The sequence below is a fragment of the Harpia harpyja genome, chromosome 17 (genome assembly GCF_026419915.1).
Source record: "Harpia harpyja isolate bHarHar1 chromosome 17, bHarHar1 primary haplotype, whole genome shotgun sequence".
Taxonomy (NCBI): Eukaryota; Metazoa; Chordata; class Aves; order Accipitriformes; family Accipitridae; genus Harpia; species Harpia harpyja.
In genome coordinates, this window is record NC_068956.1 from 25,024,198 (window position 1) to 25,045,929 (window position 21,732).

A 21,732-nucleotide genomic window follows, 5' to 3' on the forward strand; every position below is an offset into this window, starting at 1 on the left:
CCCGCCGCCGGCTGAGGGGAGGCTGAGCCGCCCGGCGCCGCGGCGGGGCAGGGAAGTTACTCACCGCCGGCTCCGCGCCGCGCTCTCCTCAGCCGAGCCGAGCCGCGCCCGCCCGCTCCGCCTGGCGGGAGGCAAACTCCGGGCGGCACTTGGCGGAGAGCGTCTCCGCCGGGCCGGGTGCTCCCGCCTCCCCGCCCCGGGGCAGCGGCGCTGCCCAAGTGACAGCCGCGTTCCGCCACTCCGGCGGCAGCCCGGGGCGCGGGGCCGGGCGGCGGGGCGCGCCGCAGCCTATGGGAGCGGGGCCGGGGCGGGCCGCGGCGGAGCCCCGGGCCGGGGTGTCCCCGCCACTCGCCTGATCGCAGCTCACCGCGCGGGGCCGGGGGCGGCGGTGGGGGGGGGGGGGTGCGGGCGGAGATGGGGCGGAGCAGGGGCCGGCCGGGGAGCTGCTCCGTGCGGCGGCCGGCCCGGTAGACCCGTCCCCGCCCGCCCGAGCCCCGTGGCCTGGCTACGGGGCAAACCCCCGGGGGGGGAGCTCCGCCGCTGACGGAAGGCGGCAGCCACGGTCCCGCCTCCCTGGCGCTGGCGCTGCCGCCGAGCCCGCTCCCGCTTAGCGGCGGGCGGGCGGGCGAGCGAGCGGTTCCCGCCCCAACGCCTCCTTCCCCCGCCGTGCAGCCCGCAGCGCTCCCGCCGCCCGGGGCGGGGGTTTACGATGGGTCCCGCCGGCATGCAGCGGGGCGGGCAGGATCCCCACCGGGCCGGCTGTCGCCCCCGTTCTCCCCTCGGGGTGTGTGTGGGGGGGTGGTCCCGGGCGCGGCCGCCGGTGGCCGCAGGTGCCCGGCGGGGTGTGGCGGCGGCGGCTGCCCGGCTCGTACCGCCCCGGCTCCTCCCCGCCGGGGTCCTCGCCGTCCGCCGCGCCTGCCCCCGCCGCTCCGCTCCGCCCTGAGCCGGGCCTCGAGCGGGACATGGCGCCGGCCTTCGCCTGAGGAGCCGGGCCGCAGCGGGGGAGAGCGGCGGCCGCCGCCGCGCCGCCATGGAGGAGGACCCGGAGCTGGAGAGGTGAGGGGCGGGCGGCGGCGGCGGCTGAGCGGCCCGGGGGCTCACGGCCTCGGCGGGGCCTCTCCGCCGATCGGGGCCCGGCGTCGCCATCCTGCCCCGCATCGAGCGGGGCAGCGTTGGGTCTGGGGCCGCCTGCGACGGGCGACGGGGTCTGAGGAGCGGGGGGCGAACCGCCAGGCCCTGCGCGGGCGGGAGTCGGTCCCTGCGTGGCGGTGGGGCCCGGGCCCGCGGGGCGGGTGGTCCGCGGTGGAGAGGAGGGCCCTGAGCCCGGCCTGGCTCTGCCCGGCCCCGCCGCGGCCCCGCTCGCCGCCTCAGCCCCTCCGGCTGCGGGGGGGGGGGGGGGGGGGTGCGCAGCCCGGAGCTGGGTTGCGGCGTGTCCTCGGGGCAAAACTTCGGGGCTTTCGCTGAGGGAGGTGCGGGAGAAAAATAAATGGGATCTTCCTGCGCAATGGGAAGAGCCATGACTTAAAAAAAAAAAAAATCAACCGTTGTTGTCATGCGTGCTGGTACTGTGTAGAAACAAGACTGAAAAGTGTTAGGTGGCTCACCTCCCATCAGTTATAATTTGGTGAATAGGTGTCCTTGGTGAAGTTAACCAAAAAAAAAAAAATTAAACTTCTGTTCTTACAAATTTCAATTTTCAGCGTTGGAGATGGGCCAGCTGACTAATTGTTAAAATTGCCCTGTTCCTTGTGTGGAGTAATACAAAATGCGTGGCGGTTCTTTTGTCAAAAAATAAAATTGCTTTCTGTTTCGCATTTCGTTGGGACGAGAGGATTCATCTTGCTGTGCGTACTGAGTTACAGTGTTCCCAAGCAAACGCTGAGAATTAAAATGCAGATTTCTATATTTGGATACTCAGTCACAGTAGGCCTCTCTTGCTTTTGCTTTAGAAATAGACTTTAGGTGTTTATATCACAAATTTTTGGGGTAATAGTCCTATTTGTAGTTATTAGGGTTTGGGGGGGTTTTCTGCAAGCTTGTATAACTGCACTTTTCTTACGGCTGCTTAAAAAAAATGTTATAGTGAAGTGGTGATCAGAAGCTTTCTGAACTGTTCTCCACGTGAATCTCTCACTTAACTTTTAAGAAACTGTGTCTGAGAGCACTTATAGAAAATAACTTGTTTGTGCTTATATCTGGCAAGTATTTTAAATGGGATAAAAGTGATAACCAGTGGGGTGGTGGAAGGGCCAGATCATCAGTTTAATAACTGAAGCTTCTTTCTATATATGTGTGAATGTTATTTTTACTAGTGCCATTCTAAACTTAAACCTCTTTCATTCATAGCAAGTTGAAACCATGTCACTGTTCTTCCATGCTGTCTGTGCTCTGGCTGCTGTTGCCGTGCTGGGGACTTGGGGTCCTCCAGGCAGTTCAGGGCATAGCTGCTCGCTACCGGCTATAGCTGATGGCTCCACAGTCTCCTTCTGATGCTCTCCTTCCCAGGAACCAGACTCAAAGTTTTATCCTGCCTCATAGCTTCAATCTGAGTTGGAGTTTGCTATTCCTTTTCTGTGGCAGCATGGCAGATAAAGAGGATGAAGCTCAGTATTACTTATCGGGTGGTACGCGGTAGGGTTTAGCTGTGCGGTGTCTTCAATCCATGCTACTGTTCACCTCCATATGTGTTTAATCGTCTCTGAACACGTTATAAGTACAATATACTTGATGATTATCACTTTCTGTCCTGGATCCACCTATCATTAGTTACTTTTTCATACCCTCAGCTTTCATAACAGCTCGCTTTGGTAGTAGCACCCTGAATTCAGTTCATGCTGTATGCATTTAGATGTCATACTTGGGTATTTCTTACTCTAAATATGCTTCCCTGTACCGTCTTCAAGAGTCTAATACAGACCTTTCTTTATCCTTTGGTTTACAGACATTACTCCTTAGTTTCGTATTTGATGACCTGTTGAGCATACTCTCCTGTAAAGAGTACAGCAATGGTAGTTAGGGTTTATACTTTTTCAGCTCCTTATAATATGGCTTTAGCGTACAAATAGTGGCATTTCTGTTCTGTAGCCACAGTGTTAACTATTTTAGGTAGATTTTTAATGTTTGAAAATGGGTTTATTTGGAATATTTTCGGTAGTCTGTCTGAATTCTGGCTTGTCTTGCAATGCATAAATCTTAAATAACAGCTTAAGGTTTTTGTATGTGTGGTTTTTATTTAATTTACCACGGCAGAAAAAGAAGTGTAACTACTTTTGTGCATGTTTTTTCAGGGCTGAGGCAAATTTTGTGTCCCAGCATTCCAAACAGTGATCTGTTAAGACAAGTCAGTTGTCCTATTTTGGGGGGTTATTATCTAAGGAGAGCTCTCTTCATCTTGCTTGTTCTGTTTCATCATTACTGCCACATTTTCCTGCTATTATTTTTCAGTTTTACCGTGTCTGACTCTCTCCTGACCTTGCGTTTTCTGTTTTCCTCACTTTAATAGGAAGTGATAGTCGCTATCAAAGCTGAATACTAACTTGCAAGTTACCATATGACTGTTACGTACTCTGGATTTTAAAACTCTAAAAGCTGTAAATACCACAGGTGTGTAAAATAGTAATATTCACTACATTCTACTGAATTATTTCCTCTGCTCCACCTCACCCGGTAACCTTTGTTGGAAGTATGAACTGACATTTTATCCTGTGAACTTGCTGGTACATCAGTGAAGACCGAGTCTTGAGATACAGTGTGATTCTAAGAAAATTCTAGGCTAAATTCTGTTAATATATAATTAATGGTATTGTGAAGATACGACCCAAGAATGAGTAGGGAAAAAAAAAAAGGTTACAAATCAGCTGCTAGGAAGAGCTTAGTTTGTTTCCCTTGCAAGCACATGTGTGTGATTTTCTTAGTTAATTTCAACTAAATGTCCTTTGGGATATTACAGAGGTCACCATTTTCATCCCTATCTAAAAGAAATCTTTCTTCCCCCTCTCCTTCCTAAATTGTCATCATGGTGGTTCTTTGTGATTGAAGCACAGAAAATATGTCATTTCTCTGTGAATATAAAGGAAGTGGCTTTGTTATACTGTGTGTCCGAATCCTTCCATAATCCATTCTGTCTTTCAACAGCTATGAATATTTCACAACCTTGGATACCATACCTTATTAGAAGTGCCTACCAAGCTTGTTTGGAGCATCATTTACTTGGAATTAAGTGTTTCCTAAGGAGCTGCTGCTCTGAATCACAAGGAATGCCATGATTCTGTAACAAGAGGCCTGTAGCTGAGTTGAGAATCAATAGTCTCATATTTTTGCTGCACAGGCATCCCAATTACACTTTTTAACAAGTAAGCTTTGTGCTTTGCAGAAATTAGTTGATAGTTCTTACTGTTGTTTTTAACAGTCAAAATCGAAGTATCAGGATTCAGCATGCCATTCTTTCCCATGTTCATGGCACAAAAAGTGGTCTGCAAGCTAAAACTGGTGTTTGAAACGGAGTGGTATGTTTGGTACTCAAGCCGGTGAGAATATCAGCACAGAAATGTGCTGCAAATAGCACTCATGGGACTGACAAATAGAATATTTAAATAAGTACAAAGCCTCATCGACAAAGAATGAGAGCATGTCTTTGCCTTTGAACAAACGTTAGGAAGTCTGTGGCGTTTTTCATTCTTGCTTTTAATGTTGTGGCTTAGGCTTTTTTCTTGACATTCCTTTTCTTCAGTTTTCTTAGTAAGTGTGAGCAGATAGGACAAACCAGCTCAGAGGAGTTAATTATAAATAACACTGGCCTTCATGACCATTCCTTTATTGTAGAAGGCAGTATCTTCAGTCCTTTACTTGACAGAAGGTCTTGATATTATTCAGATGTAATCAGAATACCAACATCCACTTCTATTTCCAGTCCCGTGCATGGTTAAAAATAAGTTGTGTAGTCAGCGTAAAACTACTTCGAGAAAATTGCTTAATAAAACTGCTAATTTTTGTCCTGGTCTTGCAGCTTGCTGTCAGGACATAGAGCACCTCAGGAGGTAGGTTTAAGTGTGATTTTGGGGATCACAGTAGCCGAGCAGCCTGGCCTTTGAGCTCGAATAGTAGTGGTATAAACTGCAAGCAGTTATTAATGCTGTCAAGGTCTTTCACGAAAATGTGTTTGATAAAGATGTCCCTTCTCTGACTCTGGGAGATGTTGAATATGAACGCTGCCCTCCTACTCCAGGTCTGTGCGCTTCCGTAGCCGATTGCGTGCTGTGAAGCAATTCCAGTAGATATATTTTCATTAGAGTTCTCATCGGGATCTTTTAATAAGATGATGGCGTGGGTGGAGATGGCAGAGTTTGTTAGGTTATATGCCAAAAGCTCCCGGGCACACCCACGGGAGGACTGAAGAGAGACCATAGTGGATGGGGGAGCGCAAATAGTAGATGAAATAGATGAAAACATCTTCTCTGGGCCCCTCCCAGGGCTGGTCCCAGGAGTCAGCCTCGTCCTCCAGGTGTGACATCCGTGAAGATGAGTCAATGCTGGAGCGCCTTTGGGACTTAAGGGTGTTGCTGCCTAGGGGTGTGGGATGTATTATGGGATGCAGGAGAAGAGCATTTTGAGATTGCGTGAGGCTTATTACGGGGTGTGTAGGGGAGGAACCAAAGGCGGGGAAAGGGGTAGGTTCAGGTGATTTGGGGAGAAGCAAGAGCAGGAAAATAGAGGAATAAGGGGGTAAAAATGTCTGGTCGTGTGTGAATAGGCTGCTGGTTGGTACCCTTGTCTGGCTGTGCCCTGTGCCTGATCAGCGCAGTCTGTCCTGTCTTCCTGTTAAATTCCTTTCTAACTCTTTCTTGGGTGAGGGACTCTATTTGAGGGGAGTGGGTGTACATCTCATTGCTAGCAACTAGAGTCAAACCATGGGTCGGAGGGACTGTGTGTCCATGGTGCCAGCAACTGGAACCGGTGCAGGTCTGGATGCCAGCAGTTGGGTTGGGACCCTGGGCTGGAGGGCTGCATGCCAGCAACCGGGAACACTTCATGGAGCGAGTAAAACCAAGTGTCAGCCACTGGAGTGGGATTGGGGACCTGTTATTTATCTGTGCTGCAGTACTGGAGCAAGTGTGGGTGTGTGAGGGAGCGCGTGGCTGCTAGCAAAGATCAAGCTGGATCAGCGGGTGAGTGGGCAAATAAGGTGGGAGCTGGGAGGTGAGCGTGTATCTCTAAGAGCAAGACCACGGGAGGAGCTAGCTGTTGGAGGCACCAGGGAGTCCTGGCCGGCTGCTGGAGAGGCTGTCAGGTCAGAGGGTCTCCAGGGGTGAGACACGTGTGTGCCTGTGTGTCCCTATGGGCAAAACTTCAGTGGGCTTGGGTACTGGGGGACCAGGGAGTCCCAGCCAGCTCTGTGTGATGGTGTGTACCAGCAGTGCAGTTGGGCTGAAGCCTCGTGCGCTCCAGCCAGAGAGAAGAGCAGGATGAAGCTGTTGGTGTGGGCGCTCTGTGTGTCTGTGATCGGTGTGGCCAGTGGTGTATATGCGGGGTGTGTGCATCTGCCTGCTGGGAGTAGATTTTCAGCCTTGCTGCTGGTTGGACTTGGGCATGGAGCTGTGGCTGTGTGGCCTCGCGGCTGTCGGCTCCAGCATGATACGTCTTCTCCTAACAGAGTGGTCTATAATTACAAACATTGGGTGGTCTCTGTAATGACACGGTGTTTTCATTGCCTGTAACTGTATCAGACATACCTCTTTATTACCAATTATTCATTTTTCAGTCTGTATGATCTTTCGGAAAAATGATGAAGCTCTTTCCCTGAGTGAGGAATAGAAAATATCTCTGGTTTTGCCTGACTTCGGAAACTTTAACGTTCTCCCATTCTTTGGGCACATGCATTTGTGATGCAAGTTAGGATTTATGCAACGGGAGCTTTGCCTGTAACCTTGGAATATAGAGGAAAAGGTCTAATCCCTCAGAAATGTAAATAGGTCTTGGGTGATACTCTTGAAGATAAAAACATCACTGCTTATACCTTCATGTTACTGTAATTCTGCAGCTAAGCTTGATTGCTCAAAAAGGATTGCTATAGGAAGTTTTAAGTGGTGCTTGCTATAAAAGGTGCCAGAATGATGACAGTGTTCTTAAATGTGCCCCTGTCCCTAATTTTCCTTCCTGTCAGTCCCCCAGTGTTTGGGTGTTTCTCGCGTGAAAGCTGCGTGCTGTGTTGTTCCCTTTGCTCACGCTGCTGGTCTTGGAGTTGAAGCTGGCAGCCACAGGACTGCTTGTATTGTAACCAAGCTGTAAAAATGAAGAGAACAAGGAATGCAAAGTCCCAAGAGGCCTCTAAAAGCAAATGTAAAAACCTTGTTTGCATAGCTTTTAAGCTTTTGGCTTACTTGTGTAGAGGATGTAAGTTCAGTGAGTGGAAACACATTATTTCAAAGAGGATCTGAGGATTTTTTTCATTTGTCTGTGCAAGTCGAAAGGGCTTTGTGTAGGTGCAGTGAATAAGATTGATGTTGAAGGACCAATATTAGGAAACAGCGTTTGATAAGAAAGGAAGGTGTTGACTGATAAGGCTACTAAGATGGATTGCAAGTCAGTCTGATCTTTGATATAACCAGAGGAAAAAAAAAAAGTCTCAAATACTTAATGGCTTATAATTCCTACCTAAGTTAATAGAATTGGTGTCACCATATTAATTTATTGTGATGTTTCCCCTAAAACTGAATCATAGCTGCTTAAAAAATGTGTGTGTGTGTGGCTTTTATTAGTGCTTTGTAGCTCAGATACTTTGGTTTATGATTTTAATTATAAAATAATGACAGGTTTTATAACATAATAATAGTGACAGGCTTTTCATCTGCCTCCTAGTCAGGTTTCTCAAAACAGAATCACTAAGTTTGGTAACTGCGGTAAGTAAAAGTCAGACACTTTTTTTTTCCTCTTTCCTCCCCTTTGTCTGACATTGCTGTTTGAAGGCTCAGGACAGGCTTTTATAAAGGCCACGTGTTTCTGCTGTCATTACTATAAACTAGCTCAGGCTGCTCAGGCAGAAAATTCTCGGTCTGGAGAAAAAATAATTTTTGCCATAACTTCCTGGAGACCTATGTATGCAACGTCTCCCACATTCCAGTGGTAGAGCCTGTGTTTCTTACCCTTTTTTTTGTTCTTGGCAGTAGCTGTCCCACATACGCCACTGCTCCTACCTGGGAAGGCAGCAGTAGCTGGTAAGGTTGCTGATGCTGTATTTCGCATCTAGGTGCAGGTAACTCAAACAGGTTACCAACTCAAAACCTGGGCAGATGCTCCATTCCCACAAATGCTCATGCTATGACTGGATATGCAACACGTCCTTGCAATTGAATGTATGCTTCAAAAAGGATTCGAAGTACCCCAAGCCCAACTGCTACTGAGACTAATAACCTTATATGAGAGAGAGACTTCTGTGAGGAACCTTAAACCAATGTGCCATTAATAAACTAGTGCACAGAGAAGCAATACTACAATTTTTGGTGCGTTTCTCTACTGTTGTTTCTGTGGAAGTCTTGGATGCTTTCCTTTGCAAAGCCCTTCCTTTGGGAGTTTGCATTTGAAAAAGTTATAGCCTGTGACTATTTGCATGTCTGTCTGGCACAGATCTCAGCTTTTGCTGGATGGAATGGTTTCCCCTTGGAACAAAGGGGGAATATATATATATATATATAAAAAAGTTTATCAAGGATTATTTATATGTTCTTTGACAGCTAGTGACAGACTCTGGAGGCTTGTTTAGGAATATTTAGCTAAAGTACTGCTTGCTGGAAACTACTATAAAGTGAGGAAGTAGTTCCGTGATAGCTGGTTGTAAGTATAAAATATGAAAACTATATCCAAGCAGAACTGCAGAGTAACTGTAGAAAGAGTAGCTACACCTTGATGCACGTTACACTTGTACTCATTTAGCACCAATTTGTTTTCTGGTACCAGGGAAAACCAAAGCATGCCCAAAAGCAATACAGACAGAAGAAAAAGTGTGTCTGTGTTTATAAAATGTCACCATCCTGTCCTAATGAATGAACGAATCCACGATCACAAATGTGAAGGGAGCCAGTAAAGGCTTACGTTAAGACCATAACAAACTGAAGAAGGTTAGATCTAGACTGACAGATGTAGGCTGCCCTGTAACTGCATGACATTTTCTCATTAGCTACTGAAGGAAATTCTGTACTGCTTATTTTCATTCCCTGTTATGCACATGCACTGTATGCATTTAAAGCTAAGACCTCTTGTGTTTTCTGTGTAGACTTTAATAACCTAAATGGTAATAAACCACTCTGTTAGATGTTCAGAGCCCAGCAATAACTTGTTAGATCTTCACATGGACCTGCCATGTAAATTGCTTGCTTTTCTTCTCAGACCTGCTTCTGCTATTAGATGATGATTCTTGACTTCTCTAGTCTCAGTTTTGGCTTGACAACAAAATGGATACTTAGGCTTTTTTTAATCTGTGGCAAAGCAGCAAAATTCTGCTATGCTAAAATACCATAACAATGTGATAGGACATGGCTTCCTTGAAGTTTGAGTTGAAGTCTGTTGGCAGTTACCTGTTTTGCACAGTCTACACACACACTTGTACTATCAAGATGATTGTGTTGCTCACGTGTGCCAGAATGGCTGCTGGCATTTGGACTATCATAGCTGGGAGAGCTAAACAATAAATACCCTTTTTGTTACCTCCTACCTTCAGTTCCTCAAGCCTTCAGTCTCACCCGTGTCAGTGGTGTTAATGCTTAGCTTCATATACTGGGTATTACAGCCAGGTGCATAGCTTTCCTTTTCTGTCTTGCAGTTATTTTTTGGTTGACATATATAGTTGCTTACAGTTAACTAACTAAATTGTTAGTTTATGCGTTCAATTTATATAATAAATGGCTCGCGTTATCCCTTCGTTGGTTTTCCCATTAACTTCAACCATGTACTGTAGAGCACTTAAGTTTTATTTGAGATTGAAATTAATTCATAAAGAGAACTGAAAGACTGACATTGCAGGAGTTATCTATAATTTGCATAATTTACGCTCTCCGATGACCTTTTTATGTGAGCATAGTTATTTAATCGCTTTAGTGGTAGTCTCGCCAGTTTGTTCTAGAATATGCTGATAATGTAAAAGTGGTTGTTTTGGATGGTGGTGGATCATAGTCACAAAGATGAGCTCTTTTCTTCCACTGTTACACAAAGCTAGTGCAGTTTGACGACTGGTAGTTGCAGGGATTTTACTGTCGTCTGACTGCTTGCTATTTTACTGCTGGTGTTCAGCTGTGCTCAAAATAGGTCTGCTGTGGTTGAAAGACTTCAGGAAGAACCTAAGTGAAGTGACAGCAGGGAAGAGCATTCCCAAGGCAAAGTGATAGGGACTGTGCTTTTCAGTGTAGTACACCAGTTTTGTACACTTTATTTCTACTCTTCAATTAATATTGCAATTGTTGTATTTGCAACAGCTTTAATTGCTTTTAATATGTCAAAATGTTTCTTTTAATCTTGATGGATAGGAATCTGAATGCTCTTAATAAGAAAGTCAAGGTGATTTTGGTAGCCTCTTTATTGCTGAATTCATTACAGTGAAGAAGCTCTCCACTTTATTTACATAAGTGCATAAAGTGGCAAGTTCTTGTGTTCCGCAAGTGGTAACTTTTTTCTTTTCCTTATATTTAGGAAGGCTGTGGAAGAGTTACTCAAAGAGGCAAAACGTGGGAGAACCAGAGCTGAAACAATGGGAGCTATGGGTTGGTAAGTTGTGCCAAGAGGAAATGAATTCTGTGACCGATGCCAAAATAAATTCTATATTTAATGTGTGACAGAAGTCTCTATCTTTTAATTTGCTTCATGTTTAAATAATTTGTCTTCATCCATGTATTAATTTGTCTGGGCAAAAATTTGAGTCCAGATAAGAAAGAACTTCAAGTAAATTCTGCCTGCATGAAATTGTGTGACTGAATGTGTTGAAGTCAAAGCAATTGGAACACTGTAATAGTGTTTCCTTATAATAGATGGAATTGCAAAGTTTGAATTGGAACCTCGTGAGTCTTTAAAATACTGGGTAGTTTCAGTGTGCATTTACTTACATACTGGCCACATGTTACTGGCTTAGATTCTGTTTAAGTTAACAGAATTCATAACCTGACAAAGAAACCTAAACCCTTAAAACAATAAAAATAATAAGTGATCCTCTAGTAGAGAATCCATGTGTAAATTGCAGCCAAAAATGAACTCAAAGTATAATCCAATTTTGGAAGGAGGTATTTTTTAATACTTAAAAAAAAAACCTAAAACCCAGGGGCTAATTTGTGTAGCAAGTGGGAGAAGAATCACAGTATTTAAATCCTAATAGAAATACAGTATTAATTCCTCAATGCAGTATTTCAGTGTTTACAGCTAGATTATTATGGAATGTAATGCATGTAATTGTAATTAAAGAAGTAATAACATGCTGAGAAGAGTCATTCATCTTAAAATAGTGTGTATGACTTTGATAAGAAGCTATTGGATCTAGGGATGTTCACACAAGTAGTACACCAGCTGACTGCATTAAACTCATTTGTAGATAAGGTTTGGCTTCCTCCACCAACAGTAGTAAAAGATAAGCCTGCACTGTTAACGAAGTTCTCAGCTGATTTCTTGGCTGTGTTTGTTTTAGTAGCTCTGAAGAGATTAAAACAGCGTCTTGCTGAAAAAATTTAATCCTTTATGTTTTCTAAACAAGTTTTGGGGTTTTTGTATATTTTACCCAGTATTTCTGCTAGGGATGCAGTTTACGCTCTTTATGTTAAAATAGTTAAATTGGTTTAATCCCCTGGAGTGGTTATAGCTATACTGTTGCAGCATGCTTTTACCCTGTCAGCCTTGCCAAATGGCCAGTAAACCAGTGCAGATAATTAGTTAGCACTGTGAAGTGTTGCATGCATCCAGTTACTGTGAATTTGCAAGTTAATTCCAGGTATGGAGACTAAAGATTTCTGTTGGGAGATAACCAAGCATCCCTGTGGAGCTTCGCTGCCGCTTGTGCAGTCTGGAATACCTGCCAGGAGTGCATATGGGCTTCTGCTCCTGGCTCTGGCTACTTCTTATTCCTTCTCTGTAAAAGAGTAGTGGTCCTGCGCAGCTGGCTGTGATGGTCACCTCGGGGTAACATGCAGTTTGCTGAAGCCTTGTGCCCAAGACCTGCCAGAGGAGGGGATAGCCAAGGGTGACCTGTTCTTCAGAACAACTGCAGATTCCACTAGAGTGAAATAGTGTGTGGCTAGGCCAGGGTTGTGTTAAAGGCGTAGGAGGAGAGGATTGTCAAGAAGGCTTCAGGCAGAGGAAGAGTGTTGACGTAGGGATTGGCGTGGTGATATCCTGAACTGAGACTGTTGAAGTAAGGATCCTTTCAGCTGCAGAGGAACGTGAGAATAGCTATACTGGGTCAAACAACGGATCCATTTCTGCAGTGCCCTGTCTCCATCAGTGGCCAATACCCAGCACCTAGGAAATGGAGGAAGAAAAGTACAAGAAAGTAGCAGTATTTCCTCAAGGTACTATCCCAGCTTCGGGCAGCTTGCAGCTCAGGATATCCTGCACTCAGATGATTTTTTTTTTTTTTTGTATATGACGCTTCTCCAGGGATTTTTCCCTCTCTGAATTTATCCTTAAGAGAGACTGGTAGTAATCCCATTTGTCACAAACCTGCTGCCATAGAGTTTGGCATAGGCTAGTGTACAGCTGGTGTATGTGGCTGTAAGGAAGGTATAAAGCCCCCCATAGGCAGGCTCCCAATAACCTTTGGTGTCTAGTTCTGCAAGCGCAAGAGAACAGCAGCTGGAAGCTGCCACTGCTCTCTTCCCTTTAATATTTTTCGTGCTCCATTGTGCTGTTCTGGTCCTTCTGAACTGGCCCAACAGCTAGGTATTGCATATTTACGTGGGAGATGAGATAACTAGTAAGATATTTGGAGGGAAACTTTAACTATGCTCAGCTGAGTATCACACTCCAGCAAAATGCAATCAGATGTAACTGATGCTATGGTAAATCCTGAAGGGCTTCAGAGATTAGATCCAAGACTGACATGTAACCTTGCAACTGTAAACTACTGAGGGGAAGGTAACTGCTGCTCTGAGCTCTGTGGATAGCAAATGAAATGAGCAGAAAAGTTAGATCATGAAAATGTATATTAGTAGACCAAATCCAGGAAAGCATAACTGGTAGAAGCAAAGAGACAAGGTCATCACCAACTTGTCTAAAAGCACAGTCTTAACAGGTGAAACGCAAAACCTTCCTTCCTTGCCAAACTCAAAATGCTTACAGGTGTGTTTCATGAGGACTTCTGGGATTTCCTCAGCCCTTTGTCAGAGGAGTCCTGGAGAAGAGATGCACAAACCCTGGAGACATCTAGTGTAAGGCCATCAATCCTGCATTGGCACTGGATAGTTGAAGCAACTCGGCCTATGAAGAAAAGATTTGTTCTGCCATCTGTCTTTGGGTAAGGAGAAGCAGAGGCTGCTACTGCTCATACTTTGCTGATTCCAGTTTATGTTGCTCTCCAGCAGCTGTTGAATACTGGGAAATACATTTCTGGAGTCAGTGGCATTTGACAGGAATTGGTTAAAGGGAGGTGCGTGGGGAGGTGGCATTCCCGGGGAACTATATTGTACATACCATTACAAAGGAGTAGTGTCTCCTGGTGGGTGTTGATGGCAGCAAAATCTTAGCCAGTCTCTGAACACTGTTTTGGGACTGCTTTCAGGTTCAAGCCACTGCTCCATTAGTGTCCAGAGTGATTAGTTCTCCATAGCTCAAGTGCGCTGTTTGAAGAAGTTCCCCAAGCACCCCTACCGAACTTTTTGCTGCCTCCTCATGCGAGATGGATAGTCAGCTGCTGTTTGAGCCTAAATTACAAGCATCCAAGCTAGCATAGCTGACAGGTACTGAAAAAATGTACCAAGCAGTCATCCTTTAGCCCAAGTCTCTAGTACAAAGACTCAGCCTTGAAATATGGGACAGTGTTTCTTCCAGTTTGGGAATGTTTTGCCAGTGTTACATTGTCTTACAAGTTTGCTGTGGATGATGTGGGTAGGTGCTGCAACCTGTAGGGGTTAGATGCTAGTAGAAGAAAGGCTTGTCCCAAACAGGGAGGTTGGTGGTGATATCAGGCACGAGCTTATGTGTGAAGGGAAATTATCTGAGGCTCCCTGGACACGGAGCAACTGTCAGTATCACCAGTGGGCTACATGAGCTCTTAGTTGGTTAGGAGTCTTAGCTCACTGGCCTCCATGCTCTCAGGACTGCTCAGATTGGCAGTATCTAGGTCCATGGCAAATTAATGCAAGAAATACTGGATATTCTTATTTGTAGATACCACGTTGTTGGCTCTTGAGTATTGACTTATTCCTTGGATGTCCTCAAGATTTTTGCTCTGAGCACTGCCGTGTTTCTAGTTCCTACAATGCTCCTTTTGTACGTACTCTATGGCCATAGTGATTCTTGTTGGGGGTCTCCTACATCCTTATGATACCATGTGGTGTAGTTCCTGCTGATGATGTATCTGGTTCAAGCGTTAGTAGAGCTAATCACAAGTAAGAACATGTGTGAGAGAAGAGAAAAGGAAAGGAGGATCCTCTTTTGAAGGTGTCTTAATCCCGGAAATGTTGAGCAAAAGAGAGCAGAATCTGTGGCTGAATCTCAGTGATGCTGCTGTGATGCTGGAACTTCTGAGATGAGAAAAGACATCAGAGCAGCTGTCTGGAAGTTAACATTTGAAGGGCCAGCTGGATCCAGGATGGGAAGTTGTGGACAGATAGTGTAAGAACACTTGAAATGGTTAGATAAATTTATCCTTAATTCATCAGAGAGTATTGGACACAGATGAAATAAAGCTATAGGATATTTGGGATTTTCCATCATGTGTCTAGGTAAAATCAAACTAAAAGCTCAGCTTTCCTTAAGTGTTTTTGTTGGTCCTGTGTACATAATTCATAAGCTTCTTTATAGCAGTGGAGTTAGGTCCCATTTTAAATGGTTCTGCTTTAATTGAGAAAGGCAGTTAAAATGCCACAAAAGCTACTGTGTTCTAGAGGCTTTTTTTTTTTTTTTCTCCAAGGTATCGGTCTGGTCTTCAAAGATGCTGGTAGCAAGTGCTAAGGCTGAACCGAATGTAATCTTCTCGGCTTACTTGAAATGCTTACCTAAAATAAGATACGGAAAACAGGATATTTTGGGATGGTTTGTTCAGCTCTGCATTGTAAGAGCAGATGAAATTGCAAAAAGAAGATAAATTTTGGAAGCATTAAATTATTTTTAACCTGATTTCTTGTAAAGCAATCCTAAAATTGCTTTTGTTCCTACAGATAGCTTTCTGTTCAATACCAAATCTGTTAGAAGTACTGCAGAATACAAAATAATGAAGATGAGGCCGAGGTGTTTGAGGGCACCGGAACTGCGAAATGCTGTGTTGCACCTTGTCTTTGAATGGGTGTTGCATGACTGTGCAGAAACACTGCAATGTGATTCCGCTACATCTCTTTCATTTGAATGTGAAGAGGAGGAGAAACAGGGTGCAGACAGAGATTGCAAAGTAAATATGTTGAAATCTTGTGATCAGAGCACCGGTTCCCATCCAAAGTCCTGCCAGCTGTATCTAGCTGCCAAGTCCATACATAAAAGCTTGCCGTGTCCTCCCAGGCATCCTGTTTTGTGAGATCCCCTGTGAAAGGGTAACAGCCTAGATTAGTTAGTTTGGCAAAACAACCTCTAGCTGCTTTTTTTTTTTTTGCCTTCAGTCACTCTTCTGCTAAGTACTGTATTTTCCATGGCACTTTGGAAGTGTTAGAAATGTACTTGTAAGTTCATCCATAATGAACTTTGTTTCCTAGAAAGATGTGATTTACTCTATATGCTGAGGCTGACGGTGCCAAACCTGTTTGATATGTGCAGTTACCCAGCAGAGAAAAGACTGTGGTGCATGGGACCGTACTCTTGTGTCCTAAATGGTGTCAGCATGTTTTACTGTTAAGAATTTGCATGGTACACTTCTGTGTTGAACTGCACTGCTACACTTGATAACAGGTATTGGCTGGAAATTCTGTGTCATTGCACAGAATTTGGCTTAAAATGTCAAAAGTAGAGTTAAGATTTGACCTATGTTCTCAATAACAGATTTAATCTTTTTTTCTTGCTCAAAATGCAATGTTGACTCTTTCTCATTGCATAGTGGAGAGATTTTTGGGGCGTGGGCGACTTACCTGTGGAGGGGGACAAGGTTATGTGGGTAAGAATAGCTTGGTTTAGCTTATTGGAACATGCAAAGCAAAAAGTGAACCCTTGCATTGAGGGGCTATGTTGTTACAGAACTGGAGTCCATTTTGTAGACAAGACTGCTCTAGAATTGCAGGTTGTGTGCTTGCTTTGGTCATGCCTGCAGCCCTGCCTCAGGCACGTTCCAGTTCGGAACTTTAATGTTCTTTTAAATTTTTTTTTTTTTTTTTTTTTTAAGAAAAGCTTTTAAAATCTGTTCTGTGGCACTGTTTACTAGTCAGCAGTACTGTGCTCCACCTTGCACAGGCTGAGCTTGCCTCCCAGCCCTTCAAAACTTACATTGAGGGCAAAGCTGTCATTCAATTGAGCGTTGCAGGATCAGACCTACAGCAAGCCAGAGGCTTGTCTTTGGGGAGGTCAATTTTCTCACCATTAGAAATGCTCTCAAAGATATCAGTGGATTAATACAGTTCACTTTCAATCTTCACAGTTCCATATATACCATGGATATACGTAAACATTATGGGCTTGTGTGTGTGCGTATGTAATATAGCACGTGCCATACATCTCATTTCCTTTAAGACTTAAAGGCAGAATTTGCTTTGTTGAAGTCTGAGGTCAATAAAACTAAAGACTAATGTTTCTCTTCAGTGCCATAACTTACTGCTGCTCTGTGAAAGCCCGGTGGCTCTCTTTTATCACTGTATGGTGCTGAACTAATGGCATCTCTTAGCTGAGTCTGAAGCCCTGCATTTCTCATCAGTTTGCATTCTTAGTATAGCTCAGGCAGCACTCATAGTGCCAAAAGAAATAAATACTCCAGCAAGGTGAACTTATTTAGGGCAGATTGTCTCATTTTGGTGCTATATATATTAGTCAATATATATTAATCAATGCATTAGCTCTTAAGAAAAAGCAAGAGGAAGGAGACAAATGTGAAATAGTTTTTGTCTGGATGTGGCCTGGAGAAAGCTGCCCTTCTTGGTAGGAAATGTGGAGGTACAACAGTTTAATGCTGGCATAAGACATACAGAGGACTTAAATGTTGGCTGGTTTGTGTTATGTCTTGAGTGTAACCTGTGCCATGTTCAGCACCATGTTCATAGCTGATACAGCTTGAAGTAGAAACCCTATTCTACTGACATACATTAGCCTTGTATTTTTACTTCATAATACAATTAATGGATAAATACTGTCTCCCTAATTTACAAAACAGCTATACTAGATAACAGCTGTAGAGGTTTGGGGTTTTTTAAGATTTTTTTTTTTAATCAGGATTTGAGCAAAACAGTGTAGATTTGTATGCAGAAAGTTTAGAAAACTCTAAAATAACTATGCTGTAGAAATGTGTCAGGAAATACCGAGTGGAAATAAAACAATGTGGCTGTTTAATGTATACTTCTAAAATTACTCTTGTAAGTTCTTTGAGGATTTAGGACAAGAAAAATTATCAGTAATGCTTAGTAGGCAGACCTGAAGCAAAACATAATGGTATATGCCATGTCCAGTTACAAGTCATGAAGTATGCTAAATAATCAGACGTGATCTTCACTACAATTTTCTTGTTGTTCTGATACCTCCGATTTTCAGAGGTGTCAGAGGTTTTTAAACGGTCAGGGTATAGTTTCTACACAAAATACTCAAGTAGAATAGATGATCTTAATATTGTGGTGTTAGGATTCATTGACTCCATAGTTGATTCAGTAAGGGGCACTGTGATCTCCAACAGCTCTGCTTTTTTAGAGTAATCCCATAACCTTATTAGTATGCAGACTCAAAAATGTTGTGAAGACAAACACCACAGTGGCTCCCAGTATAAACAAAGTCTTCAGAGTGATTTCTGCTTACTGCAGGAATATATTCAAACTTGTTTTTTCTCATTCCATTCTTTAAGAGATGAAATTGGGAATAAGTAGAGTACAGCTGATATCTACAAGATAAATGAAATGTACAGTACTTGTTCACTAAAACTAGCTGATAAACTATGTGCAAAAGTGTTAAGCTGCAAGAGGAGAAAGTCAGAAGCAATGGAGAAGAGTTGGATAAGTATCCTTTCTGTTTAAGAAAAAGAAATAAAACATTTTGTTTGGTGGTTGCCAGATAGAAGTTAAAATTGGTATGCCTCATGTTTATGTTTTATCGCTACAGCTGTTTGGTTTTTCATGCAAGTGTATCTTTCACTTTCTGAATATCTCAGTTCATTAGATAATGCTGACTTTAGTAGATTATGATCTTGTAAACCGTTCCAATTTGACTTGGAATATGTTACTAAATATTTGATTCCTGAATACCCACATTAAGCACTGTCAACCTTAAAATATATTGTCGTCCTCTGCTTCCCCCTGCACACACTACCTTGTGAAAATCATGTGGATTTTCACTGTGTTGGAGTAGAATAATTTTCATCCTATAAAGAGTAAGATAAAAGGAGAATGGAGATAACCTTAAGCATATCTTTCTGTACTGAGAGTTTACACTAGGTGGCATGCAAGGAAAGCCAAAAGCACAAACCTGTCTTAAAATTATTTAAGTTAAAATCTCAGAGTTGCTTCAGGATGTTTTTATCTTGTCCTTTGATCACTTTTAAATGTCTTTACAGGTTGAAATGTCCTCTTGCTGGTACAAATAAAAGATTTCTTATTAATACCATCAAAAACACGTTACCGTCTCAAAAAGAACAAGACCAAGAACGTGAGCAAAAGGAAGACAGTAAGGAGCCTGAGCCAAACAAAAGCAGGAAAGAAGAAAAACCAAAGAAATGCAGAATTCACCCATATACACCCAGCTTTCAGTCCAGAAGGAGAGTCAGCTGCTCTCCTCCGAGGCACCGAAACAGGAACCAGCACACAAAGGATAAGCATGAAAAGCGGTCAAGCAGACGATGAGGAGAGGAGAGTGACGAATACGTGTTGTTACAAGCCACGAATGTCATTAAGTGTCAGACTGCAGGGATGTCTCAGTTTTTCAGGAAAAGATGCTGTTCAAAATTGAATTTTGAACCAACTTGCTTGTGTGAGAAGTAACCTTGAGGTAGCTTTAGAAAACTTTTCTTTGGGACCTTTAAGAGAAAAACAAAGTGCAGCATAAATCTTCCCGTCGTTTTAGAACAGACATTCCTTTCCCTTTGCTCCGTTCCTCTCCCTTTCTGACTAAGCTTAGGGTCTTGGTGATGGAGCGTGATACGTGTGTCACTGTCCAATACAACTCATTTAGTCATGTCACTCTTTCGGAAATAAATTTAAATTAAGCAGAAATCTATTTATTGTGTAAAGTTCGCAGAACTTCTTTGCTGCTAACCAATAAAGAAGTTTTGCATGTTTGCGTTAGTTTAGTTTTACAGAATCTAGAAGGGAAAGCTGGTCTGTGCCTGGCCAAGCACAGGCATTTTGTATAGAATATAAGAGTTTGCTCTCTTTAGTATAAAAAGAAAAAATTTAAAATGGGCAGTGCTGGTTTTGCTTTCCGGGAGGAGCTACCAGGAAATACTGATTTTGCTTGTTATTGTATATTCATAAACCTGTCATAGATAATAATAAACATTACCCCTAAAAAGCCATAACTGCAATAATTGTCTCTGTTTAGACTTCCCTCTGTAAGGAAGTAGTTTGAACAGTCTGTTGTCATGGTGCTTTCAAAACAAGCCTTGAAGACAAAATTATCATGTTCTCTATCCACTGCTAGGAAGTTTCCAAGTAAATGTGTAATACTAGAAATGCAGAGGTGATACTTAAAAACAGTCAAATGCTCACTTTCCAAGCCCGTGTGACAGTTCTGTAGTGGTACGGTCCTTAAACTTGTGACTTGGAGCACATACAATGCGCATCGGCATATTCTACGTCTCACTTCTGTTTGCGTTACAAACTTCCGTGTGAAATACTTTGTATTTCAGTACTCTCAAAAAGAATTGTTTTGAACATAGGTTTCCGTTTTTAAGTGTGTTGACAATAAAATCGAAAATGTTCATTAAAAGTGCTTTGTGGAATTAATGCTTCTAATGGGTTTCTTCGCTGACATGGGCCTCTCTCCTGTAAGGGAAGGTGAGGACCAGCGCTTCGTGGTCCTTCAGTGTTGTGTCAGGGCAAGAGTGCCACCTATAGGCTTATCTATACCTCGTCTTGCTATACTTACCTGTCTCTCTTGGAAATTTCATGTTAGCTAGGAGATGGGGAGACCAAAGTGGAGATCCTCTGTGGCTGAATTTTGATGCGTGAGCTGGGAATTACTCTTCTGAGTAATGAGAAGGTAGTTAAGCAGGCGTTAAGCCCACCGGTGGCTGCCAGGGTCAGTGTATCCAACGAAGTAGGATACTTTTACATTTCCACTGAGGATAGCTTCTCTGTTTCCCCGCAGGAACCATAGCACTGGAATAGAAGTCCCAGCCTTTCAGAAAATTTCCAACAATTTAAGCGGTATCAACGAAAAAATAGTATCTTTGGAGAATGTAGGACTATCTTTGGTTTAAATAAACAGATGTTGTTGGCAGTCCTTATTTTGCTGGACACTGGTTGTGTTCTCCTTAACAATCCTTTTTGGAAGGACAGCACCTATAATACCGGCTGGGCTCTGCTGCAGTGACAGTGCTGGATGGATGTGGCTTTGCAGCAGAGCATTCATCTCACAGTTGGTCAGGATTGGGGCTGGAGATGTTCCACAGAACAAAGCCGTGTGAATTCTTGCTGGTCTGGCTTCTGGGGATAATATGGTGTCCTCAGAGCTTTCCATGCTCAGGCCTTCAAACACCACTTTAGGATAAGTGCTGCTGTTGATGCTATATTAATTTAAGCCAGGCTTTCAGGTAGGGAAAGTGATTAGAGTATGCTTTCAAAATCAGTCTGGATTGTTGATAGAGAGTGCTTCCATACTAGAAATGCTCAACTAGAGGATCTGACATGACCTAAACTAGATAGCTGAAGAAAGCCTGTCTTCATCAGTGGTGGTAGGTTCAGATCTAATTCCACTCTTTTCTGACTTACGGAACATATATGAATTATTAATCTTTCATTGGTCGATTCCATATTTTAGTGGTTTCATAAGTGTACATAATAAAAACAAAAAACTGCTTCTCATTAACTGTTCTTAAGGCAAATCTTCACCTGCTGATCACTTTTTTAATAAAAAATTGGGTGCATAAAGCCAGGTTTGTATTGTGTCTGCAGTTGCTCATACTGTGCAGCACCAGCATCACGTTTGTAAGGTATCTTAAAGATAGGATTTAAAGCCTGAAACTTAAAGCTTGAACATGACTTTTCAAAATGTGTTATTAACTGCTGTAACTCAGAACACCTGTTACTCATAAAAGTGCCCAGTCCTCAAAATAAATACATACATACATAAATAAATAAATAGTATGTTCTTGGTCTCAGCTTCCCATAGCAGTGTGTTGCAGCCTAGCTGCTTACATGGGAGGGGACTGCACCTTACGTTAATGTTGCTGCACTGATACTTCAAAGGTGTTTCTTGTTTATCTGTGAGCTACTAATGTTG

General features: G+C 43.4%; 1 protein-coding gene across 1 annotated transcript; it reads left to right on the forward strand.

The window, feature by feature from the left end:
• Positions 1 to 877: 877 nt before the first annotated feature.
• POLR1D (RNA polymerase I and III subunit D) lies at positions 878 to 20,217 on the forward strand. Its single transcript, XM_052812763.1, has 3 exons — positions 878 to 1,056; positions 10,675 to 10,749; positions 18,848 to 20,217. Exons 1-3 carry the CDS (start codon positions 1,031 to 1,033, stop codon positions 19,131 to 19,133), a joined length of 387 nt encoding a protein of 128 aa, XP_052668723.1. The 5' UTR covers positions 878 to 1,030; the 3' UTR covers positions 19,134 to 20,217.
• The last annotated feature ends 1,515 nt before the right edge of the window (positions 20,218 to 21,732 follow it).

Bases quoted from the DNA above. Each gene is read 5' to 3' on its own strand.
- POLR1D (XM_052812763.1), top strand. From the start codon at position 1,031: ATGGAGGAGGACCCGGAGCTGGAGAG. The intron at 1,057-10,674 runs GTGAGGGGCGGG...CCTTATATTTAG, and splicing joins GAGGACCCGGAGCTGGAGAG to GAAGGCTGTGGAAGAGTTAC. The intron at 10,750-18,847 runs GTAAGTTGTGCC...ATGTCTTTACAG, and splicing joins ACAATGGGAGCTATGGGTTG to GTTGAAATGTCCTCTTGCTG.